The following is a 13255-nucleotide window of genomic DNA, read 5'->3' as shown; positions in this document are numbered from 1 at the left end:
GCCCCATTATTACCACCACCAGCAACAGTCCCTAGCCTTCTTTCTTGCTTTATATTTCTCCTCAGCATTTAATACCGTTTAACATATCTCTTTGTCTTGTTTGTCTCATTCCTTCCACTGAATGTAAGTGCTATGAGGATGGTGATGTTTATCTGTTATGTTCACTGCTGTGTGCCTAGCATCTAGAACAGTGCCTGGCTCTGGTGGGCACTCTGTAAATAATTGTCCAATGACTGAACTTGGAAACTGAACTCTGGTACTTCTGTTAATCTCATGAGAATTTTTAAAGGCTGTCCGTCAGATCTGTCTCTCTCTTTGTTTTATTTGATAACCTGGCAGAACAGTGACTCTCATCAGAGTTTTACATGGTTTTTCTAGATTTTGGCTTTTCCCTTAAATTAATGCCCATTGTAATTTTAACAGCATTTATTCTATTTAGAAAAATAATTTAATAAATGATATCTTCATGTGAAACTATTATATGATCCCTTATGTTTTAAATGTTCCTGTTATCTATTGCTGTGTAACAAGGCACCCCAAAACATATTGGGTGGTGTGAACTAGCTATTGCCATGCTCATGGACTGTGTATCCGGTTTTTGGGCAGGGCATACCAGGGATGGTTTGTTTCTGCCCTGCCGTGTATGGAGCTTCTGCTAGAAAGACTCATAAACTGGGATGACTCAATTACCTGGGACTGGTGTCATCTGGTGGTGTCTTTACCCACATGTGTGGCAGTTGATGCTGACTTCAGCACCTACACGTGGCCTGGGCCTCTGCACAGCTTGGTGGTTGGGTTCCAAGAGCGAGCATCTCAAAAGACAGAAAGGAAGCTGCCAGTTTCTCAGGCCTGGGCCTGCAAACTAGCAGAGCATAACTTCTGTAGTATTTTGTTACTGTGCAGTCACGGAGCTCAGAGTCCAGAGGAAGGACATAGACCCTCTCCTCTTGATGGAGAGGTATCAAATAATTTGAGGGCTTTGTTATTAAAATCACCACAGATGTATCCATCTCTCTCTTATATAATTTTCATAATATCTTGTTATCCCCTATGGAGGAGAATACTTAGATAGCTGCATAACTCTTTCTTAATATCCCTTTTTTGGGGGGGAGGGGGAGTCTTTTCTGTTGTGTTCTCTGCCATATCCTGTGTCTAGAACAGTGTCTGGCACATAGTAGGCATTCAGGAAATATCTGATGAATGAATGAATGGATTGCAGTAGGAATCATCTTGTATTCTTCTCTTATCCCTAATTACCTAGTACTATGATTGGTATGTCGTAGATGCTCTTTGCATTCCCTGAATGAATGATTAATGAAAACTTGGGAGTTTGCTGGCATCAAGAGAGTTTGCTTAGTCTGTTCTGTTCCCTTAGCATAGTAGACAGCCATGGAGCAGTTAAGCTTCCACTGCCCAAAAGGGTGTGTGTGTGGGGTGAAGTCTTTACCAGTGCACATGCCAATAATGACTCTTGTAACAGCGCCTCGTAGAGCCATACAACGTGGAGTTGGAAGGAACTTTATAACTATGTTATAAATGTAGAAACTGAAGCCAAAAATAGGGTAGATGATTAGACACCATCATACAGCCAACATGAAATCTGAGACTTTAGCCTTGTTCTCAAAAGAGTTTACATTTCAAGGTGGTAAAAATGAAACTAGAGAATACCATAAAAAAATTTTTTTTGATAACTAGAGAGTAATTTCTAAGAAGGATTTTTGGTACATGACATTAACTTTGCGTTAGCCCTTGTGATGGCACTGTATGGTTGTTTTCCTTAAACATCTTTATGACCTCCCCCAAGCAGGTCATCACCCGCTTTCTCACCTGTAGCTCTTGTAAAATTTTGGGAGGGAGCAGTATACAGCAAAAGAGATAACTTAGAGCTGTGGTCTCTAAACATTTTTGATCATGAACTCCTATCAGTAAAACAGTTTTGACCTTGCACCCCTAGAGTAAAATGCCACCATAATGTGGAAAAGCAGGATCCAGAATTTTCGTTTTTGTAAAGTATCTTGTATTATAAGGTTAATGGCATGATGAATGGGACTGTGCCACAAACTGGCTGGGGCTCAGGGCTCCAGCTGCACAGTCCAGCTCATCCAGGCACTGATTGCTGTTTATCGTCACTTGTTGGCAATTTCTCTCACTAACTTACACATTGATGGGGGTGGTTCTGTGTCGTGTGGTTGGCTGGGACTTAAAAAGCTTGGCACCCTTCTAATATATGTGGGGACTGGGGACAGGAGTCAGTCGCCAAATGCATATTGTCAAGGGGCATGTTATTGTAAGATTTGGCAATATATTCATTATTAAATTATATTCATTAATTAATAGCTCAATATATACTCATGGTAAGCTTATGAATTAAAGGTAGTAAGCATAAATCTGCTTCAGATCAGCCTTTTTGATAACTTTGAATATTTTTGGAGAGAAGCTGGCTTTTTGTTAGATCACATTAGAACTGTTTTTACTTTGTGTGGCTAATGAAGAGCAGCCGCTATGAATAGAAATGTCAGCTCTGCCATTTCCTTGTTTGCTGGTACTTAGCTATTATTATTATTATTATTATTATTATTATTATCTCAATTCATGGCTACTTTGCAGTTTAGCCCACTTTCCCATTTTGGGAGGGTAACTTAGTTAAAATCAGATAATATAACATGAAAATTACTTAACCTGATGTCTACTGCAGTATGCTGAAGGTCCCTGTCAACCACTCTGGGTTGTGGGACTTTTACTGCACCCCAGATCACCTTGTAAACAGACTGCTTGACATTCAGATCAGTTGAGCCTGCCAGTGCTAAAATTAGTAAAGCCTAAAGACGCCAAATTCGTAAATTTTAGTGGCTTTCCCTTTAAAAAAAAAAGAGAGAGAGATTAAAGTCATTGTAATAGAAGCTTTAACATTTCCCCCCCTTATCTAATGGGTCATTGCATAGTCAGTGCCCTGCCTCCCTTTGGAGACCATTGACTTTGAAAGCAGGCTTTGAGTTTATATAATCATTTTTAGGTTTTACTCTGATCTGGGTTTAGGCAAAAAGTGATGACATGAACGGAAGGTACCTCCTGTTCTCTAGTCTTTACCACCCATTTTTGCCATTTAATCACATACTGCCTTCCATTATCACTTTACTCTGTCTCTAACTTACCTGCCCTATTAGACTTAAACTCCTGGAGGATAGATACACATGTCTTCTGGGCCCCTAGCATAATGCTTTGTATGTCATAAATACACGGTAATTAATTGCTGAATAAATAAATGCTCTTAATTGTGAATATCTTTACATTGAAATGGGTAATCCTCTTCAACTTTTTACAAAAAAAATTGAAGCTGCTATCCTTAATGCCTTAAGGTATAATGAGAAGCAACAAATTTGCATCTGTAGAGTGAGTCAGTTTTCTGTGGTGAAAACTCTGTAATAAGCAAAGGGTTAATCTTCCTAACATACTAATGGAAAAAGATATACAATCTACTAGAAAAACAGTAGATGATGAAAAGGCAATCCACCAAAGAGAAAATATGAGAGGCAATAAAAATAAACAAACTCAGACTCATTAGCAATTAGGGGCATGCAAATTAAAAACAAGGTACCACCTTTTTTAGCCATCAGATTGGCAAGGTTGAATAAAGGTTGGTAATATTTAGTTATGGGGAGATTTGTAGGGAAAAAGAACACGTACGTGGCATATATACTTACTGTTGAGGGTTTGGATTGGGGAAGGTAATTGGTCAGTATCTATTTATGTTGAAAATGCATATATTTTTTGACCCAGCAGTCCTACTTTGGGAAATCAACCCTACAGTATGTACAGGATGTTAATTATAGGATTATTTATAGAAGTGAATGTTGAAATCAACCTGCATCTCCAATAATAGGGAAGTGAATGAATAAATTATGCTAGATCTATACAATGGAATACTATTTAGTAACTATTAACTGACATGCAGGGCTGTACATGATACATTGTTAGATGAAGTAAGTAAGATGATGAATAATTATGTAACATGATCCCATTGTTTTTTTAAATATAAGAAAAAAATGATAAAAATGTATATATACTGCATAATGTTATATAAATTAACGTGTATACTTAATGAAGAGGGATACACCAAACTGTTAATAATGGTATCTCTGGTAATGCAAGATTGGAAGGAGAAGAGTCCATTGTTAACCGTTTATTCACTTTTGTATTGCTAGATCTTTAAAATGAATGTGAATCATTATCAATTTAAAAATGACGTTATAAAAAGTAGACTGATTTCTCTGTCAATTTTAGCTACATCTGCTATTTATTGACACTCTAGAAATTCTGAGTATAGTTCAACTCTTTCCTTAACCTCTTTGTCTTCTTCCAATTGTATATAAATACAATTACTGAGATACAATGAAAAACATCCTAAAGTAATGTTCTTATTTATATTTTAATCTAACTACCTATATGTTTATTTTTAGCTGTGTGTGAATGTTTGTGTATGCTTGTGTGTGTGTAAAATATGAGTGCCGAGTAGTGAGGTTGAATTTACCAGATAAATCAAAATTTAAGTATTCAAAAGAGCATTTGTGGTTCTGGGAAAGGTGGAGTAAGCATACTTCACCCTGTATATCCCACTGAGTGCACTAGGCAGAATGCAATTACCATATTTTGCCGTGTATGATATGCACCCGTGTTTTTGGCCCAAACTTTCAGGGGAAAAAAATCTTTCGTTGTAACTTTTTAATTCAAATTTTTATTTGTTTACATTTAGGCACTTGTTTTTTTGTATCATAAAGGAATTTTAGTATTTGTTTTTTTAACATATTATGGTACAAGAAAGTCCATGTAACAAATAATTACAAAAAAACAAGAACAAATACAAGGTACAAGAAATTTTATGTACTGGTAACAACTTTATGATATTTAGGTATCATAGAAGGCCAAGAACTCTTCATCGTTGCAAGTTCGTTGTAAGTTCAACAAAACCAATTATCGTATTCCAGGGTATTGTTTTGCATACAGATATCATTTTGATTTCTAGAGTTACACTTTTAACTCATAAGCATAAATAAAAGAATTAAAAACATTTATGTAAATACAGAATTAGTACTACCCATGTATAATGCTCATCCTTAGTTTTCCTTTACAAATTTGGGTAAAAATGTGTGCATTATACATGGCAAAATACGGTAGCAGCCGCTTAAGGATTCTGAAAATTAAATTTTAGCAGGTAGATTGGGGGGAAAGACCAGAATTAAAAAAACCACTGAACCAGGAGCTAATTTACCTTGTTTTCCATCTGGGTCCCCTGCCGTCTCCCCTCCCCCCTGCCTGGACTTGAACCCTGAACCTAGAGCGCTCCAGGAGAAGCCCTCTAGTTCAAGTTTAAGGAGGAGGAAGGCGGTCTCCTGGCAGCACAGGCATCTGAAACTCTGAGGGAGGGGGACTTCCTCCATGAACAGAGGAGTTGTGGTCCCAAGATAGTTGTTCTTTTTTTTTTTTTTTTTTAAGATTTTATTGGGGAATTGGGGGAGGGGAACAGACAAGTTGCTGTCCTTTTGCTCTTCAGTCTAGTTGTGGAGGACGTTGCTTCACTGTCCCATGTTGGTATTATCATGGCTGAGGCAGTCGCTCGCCGGCCATTGGACAGCCGCTCACGGCGGCCTTCGCAGCTCACACTGGCTGCCGGCCGCTCACAGGTAGCTTTACAGCGGCTCACTGCAGTTCCCCTGCAGCGTACGCCGTCACTGGCGACTCACGGCAGTCCAGCTCCAGGCTGAGCTGTTGTTCACCATCTTAGCTGTAGAGGGCACAGCGTCACTGGCCCATGTGGGATCTGAACCGGGGCCTTGCTGCTCGGAGGTGGCATCCCAAGCCAGCTCTTAACCAACGCACCACTCGGCCGGCCCCCAAGATAGTTGTTCTTAGAAGTGATACCAAAAGCATGATCCATAAAAGAAAAAACAACTGATAAATTGGATTTCATCAAAATTTAAAAATTTGCTCTATAAAAGAGACTTTTAAGAAATGGGAAGATAAGCTACAGACTGGTAGAAAACATTTGCAAATCACATATCTGACAGAGGGCTTATGTCTAGACTAGCGGTTCTCAACCTTCCTAATGCCGCAACCCCTTAATACAGTTCCTCATGTTGTGGTGACCCCCAACCATAAAATTATTTTCGTTGCTACTCTATAACTGTAATTTTGCTACTGTTACTAATTGTAATGTAAATATCTTTTTGTTTTCCGATGGTCTTAGGTGACCCCTGTGAAAGGATCGTTTGACCCCCAAAGGGGTCGCGACCCACAGGTTGAGAACCTCTGGTCTAGACTATATAATATAAATAATTCTCAAAATGTAACAGTAAGAAAACAAACAGCCCAATTAAAAAATGGGTAAAAGAGGCCGGCCGAGTGGCTCGTTGGTTAAGAGTTTGGCTTGGGAGCACGAGCTCTGAGCAGTAGGGCCGTGGTTCAGATCCCATGTAGGCCAGTGATGCTAAGATGGTGAACAAAACTCGACCTGGAGCTGGGCTGCTGTGAGTTGCCGGCGATGGCATAGGCTGCAGAGAAGCTGCAGTGGGCTGCCATAAGCTACTGTGAGCAGCTAGCAGCCGGCGTGAGCTGCCATGAGCCACCATGAGCGGCAGCCCAATGGCCAGCGACTGATGTGCCTCAGCCGGGAAGACCGCAATGATCACAATGCCAACATGGGCCAGTGGGGCGACATCCTCCACAACTAGACTGAAGAACAAAAGGATAGCAACTTGTCTGTTCCCCTTCCCCAATTTCCCAACGCTGTTCCCTCCCCCAATTCCCCAATAAATTCTTTGAAAAAAGAAAAACCTGTTAAAAAAAATGGGTAAAAGACTTAACCAGTTCACTGAAGAAGATATACAGATGGCAAATAAGCACGTGAGAAGATGTTCGACCTCATTAGCCATTAGGGATATGCAAATTAATACCACAATGAGATGCTACTACACATCTGTAATACTGACCATAGTAAGTGCCAGTGAGGGTGCAGAGCAATCAGAACTCTCATATCTTGCTAGTGGCAATGCAAAGTGGTACAGCCACGCTGGAAAATAGTTTGGCAATGACATGTACTTACCAGATGGCCAAGCAACCCCCCTCTTAGAGAAACAAAAACATTATGTTCACACAAAAGCTTGTACATGGATGTTTATAGCAGCTATTTATAATCTTCAAAAGCTGGGAACAGCCCTAATGGGTTGTTTGAATTGATTCACTGTGATATATTCACATAATGGAATACTATACAGCAGGGAAGGAAAGATTAATAACATGCAACAACTTGGATGAGTTTCAAAAGCATTATGTGAGTGAAAGAAGCAGTTTTAGAAGATTATGTACTGTATAATTCCATTATATGAGATTCTGGGAAAAATAAAACTAGTGATGAACATATCCGTGGTTGCCAAGAGGTATGGCAAAGGAATATCCCAAGGGAGTTTTTTGAGGTGTTGAAACTGTTCTGTATCCTCATGGTGGTGGTCACACAACTCTCTATACATGTGTTAAACTTCCTAACTACAGGAGGTCTGACAATTAAGTTTGCGAACTTGTTGCAATGATGTTGCTAACCTTTTTTGATATCAGAGGGATTATTCATTGTGACTTTGTACCCACTGGGCAAACACTTAACTAAGTTTGCTATTTGGAAGTGCTGAAAAGGCTGCATGAAAAACTTAGACTACCTGAACTTTTCACCAGCAATTCACGGCTGTTGCATCACAACAATGCACCAGCTTCCATGGCACTGTCAGTGAGGGAGTTTTTAGCCAGTAAACAAATAACTGCATTGAAACACTCCCTACTCACCTGATCTGGCCCCCAATGACTTCTTTCTTTAACCTAAGATAAGGAAATATTGAAAGGAAGACATTTTGATGACATTGAGGACATCAAGGGCAATACGATGACAGCTCTGATGGCCATTCCAGAAAAAAAGTTCCAAAATTGCTTTGAAGGGTGGACTAGGTGCTGGCATCAGTGCATAGCTTCCCAAGGGGAGTACTTCGAAGGTGACTGTAGTGATATTCAGCAATGAGGTATGTAAGCACTTTTTCTAGGATGAGTTTGTGAACTTAATTGTCTGACCTCATGTACCAAAAAGTCAATTTTACTATAAGTTAAATTAAAAGTCATTTGCTTCTTCAGAGTAACCTCTTGAGGGATTATGGATTTATTTCAGTAAAACTATCATTTCTTAAATTGCTTTTTTGGAACTCCTGCAGGATTGACTTAGTCACATTGCATCAAATATCAATTTTCTATTCTTAATGTGTATTCATCCTTTGAGATTTGTTTTTGCTTTTGTTTTTTTAATTAAACAGTGAAAGTTGTTCAGAGAGGCGAATCTGTTAAATGAGGTGGGTGTTAGCTAGGTAACAACTTTATGGTAAAGAACAAGATGGGATTACACAAAATGATAAGCCAGTTTTGATTTCTAGGAATGGTTTGCTAACTATTTGATGTGAACCTCCTCTTGAATGCAACTAAAAATGCTGGTGGATACAGTATAAAATCATTTTTTAAGTGTTTTATATTTTTTATGCTATTGTAAAATTTTTTAAAGATTCCTTAGGATTTGTTATGTATATGATCACATTGTCAGCAAATAAAAATGGATTTGCTTCATTTTTAATCTTTATGCATTTTATTTCTTTTCCTTACTCTGTATTCTGTCTAGGACTTCAGTACATTGTTATTAGAACGTGGTGATAAAGGGCACCATTGTTTTGTTTTCAGTCTTCACAGTTAAAGCATTTCAGTCTTTTTTTACTAAGTGTATGGTAGCTGTAGGTATCTTATAAATGCTTTTTATCAGACTGAGAAAGTTACCTTCTTTTCCTAATGTGCCAAGAGTTTTTATCATGCTTGGTTATTGAATTTGGTCAAATGCTTTTTTCTAGTGAAATCAGTAATTTTTTCCCCTTTATTCTGTTAGTATGGTAAATTGCATTTATTTTGAAATGTTTCTTGGTTGTAGTGTATATTATCCTTTTTATATATTACTGGATATAATTTGCTGTTATTTTGTTAGGCTCTTTGCATCTATGTTCATGAGGGATATCTAGTTTTCTTTACCTGTAATGTGTGTTGGCTTTAGCATTGGGATAATGCTGCCTCTGAAAATGAGCTGGGAAGTAGTCTCTGTATTTTCTGAAGGAGTTGGTATCATTTCTTCCTTAAGTGTTGTTAGAGCTTGCTGTTTAAAAATTATGTGGGCCTGGAGTTGTTTTGTTTCATTTCATTTTTTAATGGGAAGTTTTAAAATTATGAATTCAATATCTTTAATAGAATGCTACTCATTCTATTTAAAGTCCATTTAGATAACTTGTGTCTTTTGAGGTATTTATGCATTTCATCTAAGTTGTTTAATTTATTGACATAAAGATGTTTACACTATTGCTTTCTTACCCTTTTAATGTTTGCAGAGTCTTGTACTGATGTCCCCTTTGTTAAATCTGGTATTTGTCACTGATGTCTTCTTTTTTCTTGATCATTCTGACTAGAGACTATCAGTTTTATTGATTTATTCTTTCCAAAGAACCAGCTTTTGGTTTCAGTGATTTTTTTTTTTGCATTTTCTTATATTTCATGGATTTCTTCTATCTTTATTGTTTCCTTCATTCTGTCTACTTTGGATTTTAATTTTCTGTCTCTAGATTCTTAAGGTGAAAGCTCAGACTCTTCTATTTTAGACTCTTCTTTTTTCCTATTATTGCAGTTAAATCTAAAAATTCACTCTAAACCCTGCTTAGGCAGCGTTCTACACATTTTAATATGTTATATTTCCATTTTCATTCAATTCAAAATATTTTCTACTTGTTCTTTGGTTTCTTCTTTGACCTATGGATTATTTAGAAATGTGTTGCTTGGGTTGAGAATATTTGAGAATTTCCCACAGTCCTTTGGCTATTGCTTACTAATTTAATTCCATTGTGTTCAAAGACATACTCTGTGTAAATTCAATCCATTTAACTTTGTTGAGACTTGTTTCATGGCCCAATATGTCATCTATTTTGGTGAGTATTCCATGTGCACTTGAAAAAAAAATCTATTTTGTTGTTGGGCGGAGTTTTATGAAAATGTCAATTAGATCAAGTTGGTAGATAGGTTCTTTATGCTTTCTCTATCCTTTTCTTATTCTTATCCTTTTCCTCTATCCAGATGGTTTTCTGTTTACTTGTTCTATCAGTTACTGAAAGAAGTATTGCAATACCCAACTGTAATTGTGAATCTTTCTATTTTTCTTTTCAGTCCCATTAGTTTTTGCTTCATGAATTTTAAAGTTCTTTTGGGTGCATTCACATTTGAGGTTGTTATGTCTTCTTGATGAATTGGCCTCTTGAATGTTATGAAATGTTCCTCTTAATCTCTGGTAATATTTCTTGTGCTAATGTCTACTTTGTCCATATAAATATAGCTGCTGCAGGGGAAGGGGTTAGACAGCATAAATACGTAACTACAATATTGCCACAGGGACATGAAAGACAGTTCGAGGAATATAATTAATAATGTTGTAAATGTTTTGTAGGGTGTCAGGTGGTCACGTCTTGCTAGGGAAACCGCATTATGGAGGGGGTAGAGGCTTGATCACTGTACTGTACATCTGAAGCTGATGCTGTATAATATTGTATGTCAACTATAAGTGAATATATATATATATATATTCACATATATATATATATGGTCATGGGACGTGGAGTATAGTGTGGGAGTGGAGTCAAGGGAATTGTAATAGATATGTATGATATTGTGGGGGAAGTGGGGCGGTGGATTGGGGGAGGGGGGTTGTCACCTCGAAGGGTAAAAAGTATAACTATTGCACTGTGTTGTACAGCTGAAACTAATTCTAAAAAATGTGTATTTCACAATAAAAATAATTTTAAAAAATATATAGCTGCTGCATTCTTTATGCTTAGTGTTTTTGCATAGCATATCTTTTTCTATCCTTTTACTTTTAGCCTATATATGTTTTTATATATAAAGTGAGTTTATCTATCCTTAACAGCATATAGTTGTAGTTTTCTTGTTTTTTTTAAATCCAATTTAACAATCTCTGTCTTTCACTTTCTTTGATGACCATTTGAATTTAACAATTATCAATATGATTAGGTGTAAATATATCATCTTGCATGTTTTTCTTTTTCTTCTCTGTTCTTCATATTTTTCTACTTTTCCAGATTTTTTCATAAAATATTAATTCAATGTCTTTTAAGTATTTTATCTCTGCTGTTGGCTTATTACTTATACCTCTTTGTCTTATTTATTTAGAGGTTGCTTTTGGGTTTACATTATATGCTTGAACTAATCACCGTCTACCTGCAAACACTATTGTAGCATCTCTTACTATCATTAAGAAATTAAAAAATGAGAAAACGTGTTATGTTTACTCACATAATTATGCATGTTTACCCATGTAGTTCTGGCACTCTTTAGTCCTTTGTATTGATTCAGATTTCCATCTGATATTATTTTCCTTTAGCCTGAAGGACTTTCTTTGTCATTTCTTGTAGTGTAAGTTTGCCAACAATTTTCTTAGCTTTCGTTTGTCTGAAAAAGTGTATATTTCACTCCCATTTTTGAAGAATACTTTGCTGGTGTTTTGAGGTTTATAGTTTTTCTTTTCAGCTTCTTAAAACTGTTGTGCTTTTATCTTCTGGCCTGCACTTACTGATGAGAAGTCTGAATGCATTCTTATCTTTGTTTTTTGAATATAGCATGCCTTTTTCTTTAGGCTGGTATAAGGATGATATCTTTATCATTAGTTTTTAGTGATTTGATTATGTCATGCGTTGGTGTAAGATTTTGAGGTTTATCCTGCTTATTTTGTTGAGCATCTAGGAGCTATGGGTTTATAATTTTTCCAAATTTGGACGATTTTTGGCTATTGTTTAGTGAAATATTTTAAAATATTTTCTCTCCTCTCCTGCACCTCCAGTTATACACATTTAGAAACTTGATTCACTGGGAGCTATCTTTAGGGTGTGTCTGCCGCACTCCCTTAAACAGATACCTGGCGACCTTCCTCCTTATGTCAATAGCCATGACCCCTCCACCTACTACAGGTAACAAGGTCCATTTGTGCTTTTGCAGATGACCTTTGTTTTATGGCAAAATATATAGTTTGGAATTTTCTAATAATCTTCCCTTGGATATACCTCTAAGACTAAAAAAAAAAAATCAATTTAATAAGTAGGTATTGTTGGTAGTGGCAAATTCTTTATTATATAATTGAATGTGACATTAATTCTCTTACTGTGTTTTGTCAAATTACTCTTACTCTCCAGTGCAGGAATCACAGCCATGGCCCCCACCCTCCAGGATTTGGTCGACATGGAGTCTATGCACATGAAAACAAAGAACTTGCCAAGGCAAGAGAAGCTCTTCCTCTTATAGAGGATTCTAGTAACTGTGACATTGTAAAAGCTACTCAGTAAGTCTTTCCAGTGCTTTGTTTTGTCCTTATGTTCTGTTGGATTATAACAATACAGGTGCAGTCCATGGTGCTCCAGTGTATGCCTTCCTCACTTCACACTCCAGAGCATGTTTGTCATATCAGCATCAGAGCTCTTAACACAGCATACCTTAGCTGTTTATTACCAGTCTCTCCCATTAGGTTGTCAACAGCGTCTTAGCAAAAGGAAGTTATTTTTATCTTTGTAGCCCCAGTGCTTTTGCACGGTTCCTGTCTTGTATTAGGTGCCCAGTAAATGTTTGTTGAGTGAATGATTTTTAAATGACACTGAAACTAGACTCTGAGCTTGAAACACAAATCTGAGTCTTTTAAAATATACTACAAGCTAAATATGTAAATTGGATGGAAAAATAACACATATTTATGGATATATTAAACAATTATTTACTGAGTACTTTCTATGTACCTGTTGCACTGGGTACTCTAGAAGACAGTAAAGTAGAAATAGGTTTCCTGATCATTTGAAACATATAGTGGGTTGTTTTGCTTGCACTGAAAATGAAGGTATGTTTTGAAAGTTTCCCCTTAAGATCTCCATACATGGGTATATGCATTAAGTCATTTCCAACATTTTCACCATCATCAATCTCATTGATTATTAATATCTGCCCCCCCCTTGCTATTGAACATAATTTCAAATATTTTGTCTATCAGGTTATGTTAAATTGTAATACATTTTCTTAGTAATCAAATATAAATCTTCCCATCAGAGCTTCTAATCAACCAGAAAGAGACTAATGTTAACCACACTAACTTGATATG

The 13255-nt window shown here is 36.8% G+C and overlaps 1 protein-coding gene across 2 annotated transcripts in view; it reads left to right on the top strand.

Moving 5' to 3' along the window:
• ZDHHC13 (zDHHC palmitoyltransferase 13) overlaps positions 1-13255 on the top strand; it is a 50960-nt gene that overhangs the window by 3438 nt on the left and 34267 nt on the right. Inside the window, exon 2 of one of the 2 annotated variants that reach the window (XM_019651417.1) lies at positions 12306-12451. In XM_019651417.1, coding sequence (XP_019506962.1) covers positions 12306-12451 — 146 coding nt within the window. The remainder of the gene's footprint in view (positions 1-12305; positions 12452-13255) is intronic. The other variant, XM_019651418.1, reaches the window with a different exon arrangement.

The sequence above is a fragment of the Hipposideros armiger genome, unplaced genomic scaffold, assembly GCF_001890085.2.
Source record: "Hipposideros armiger isolate ML-2016 unplaced genomic scaffold, ASM189008v1 scaffold_159, whole genome shotgun sequence".
NCBI lineage: Eukaryota > Metazoa > Chordata > Mammalia > Chiroptera > Hipposideridae > Hipposideros > Hipposideros armiger.
This window is presented reverse-complemented; position numbering and strand designations above follow the sequence as displayed.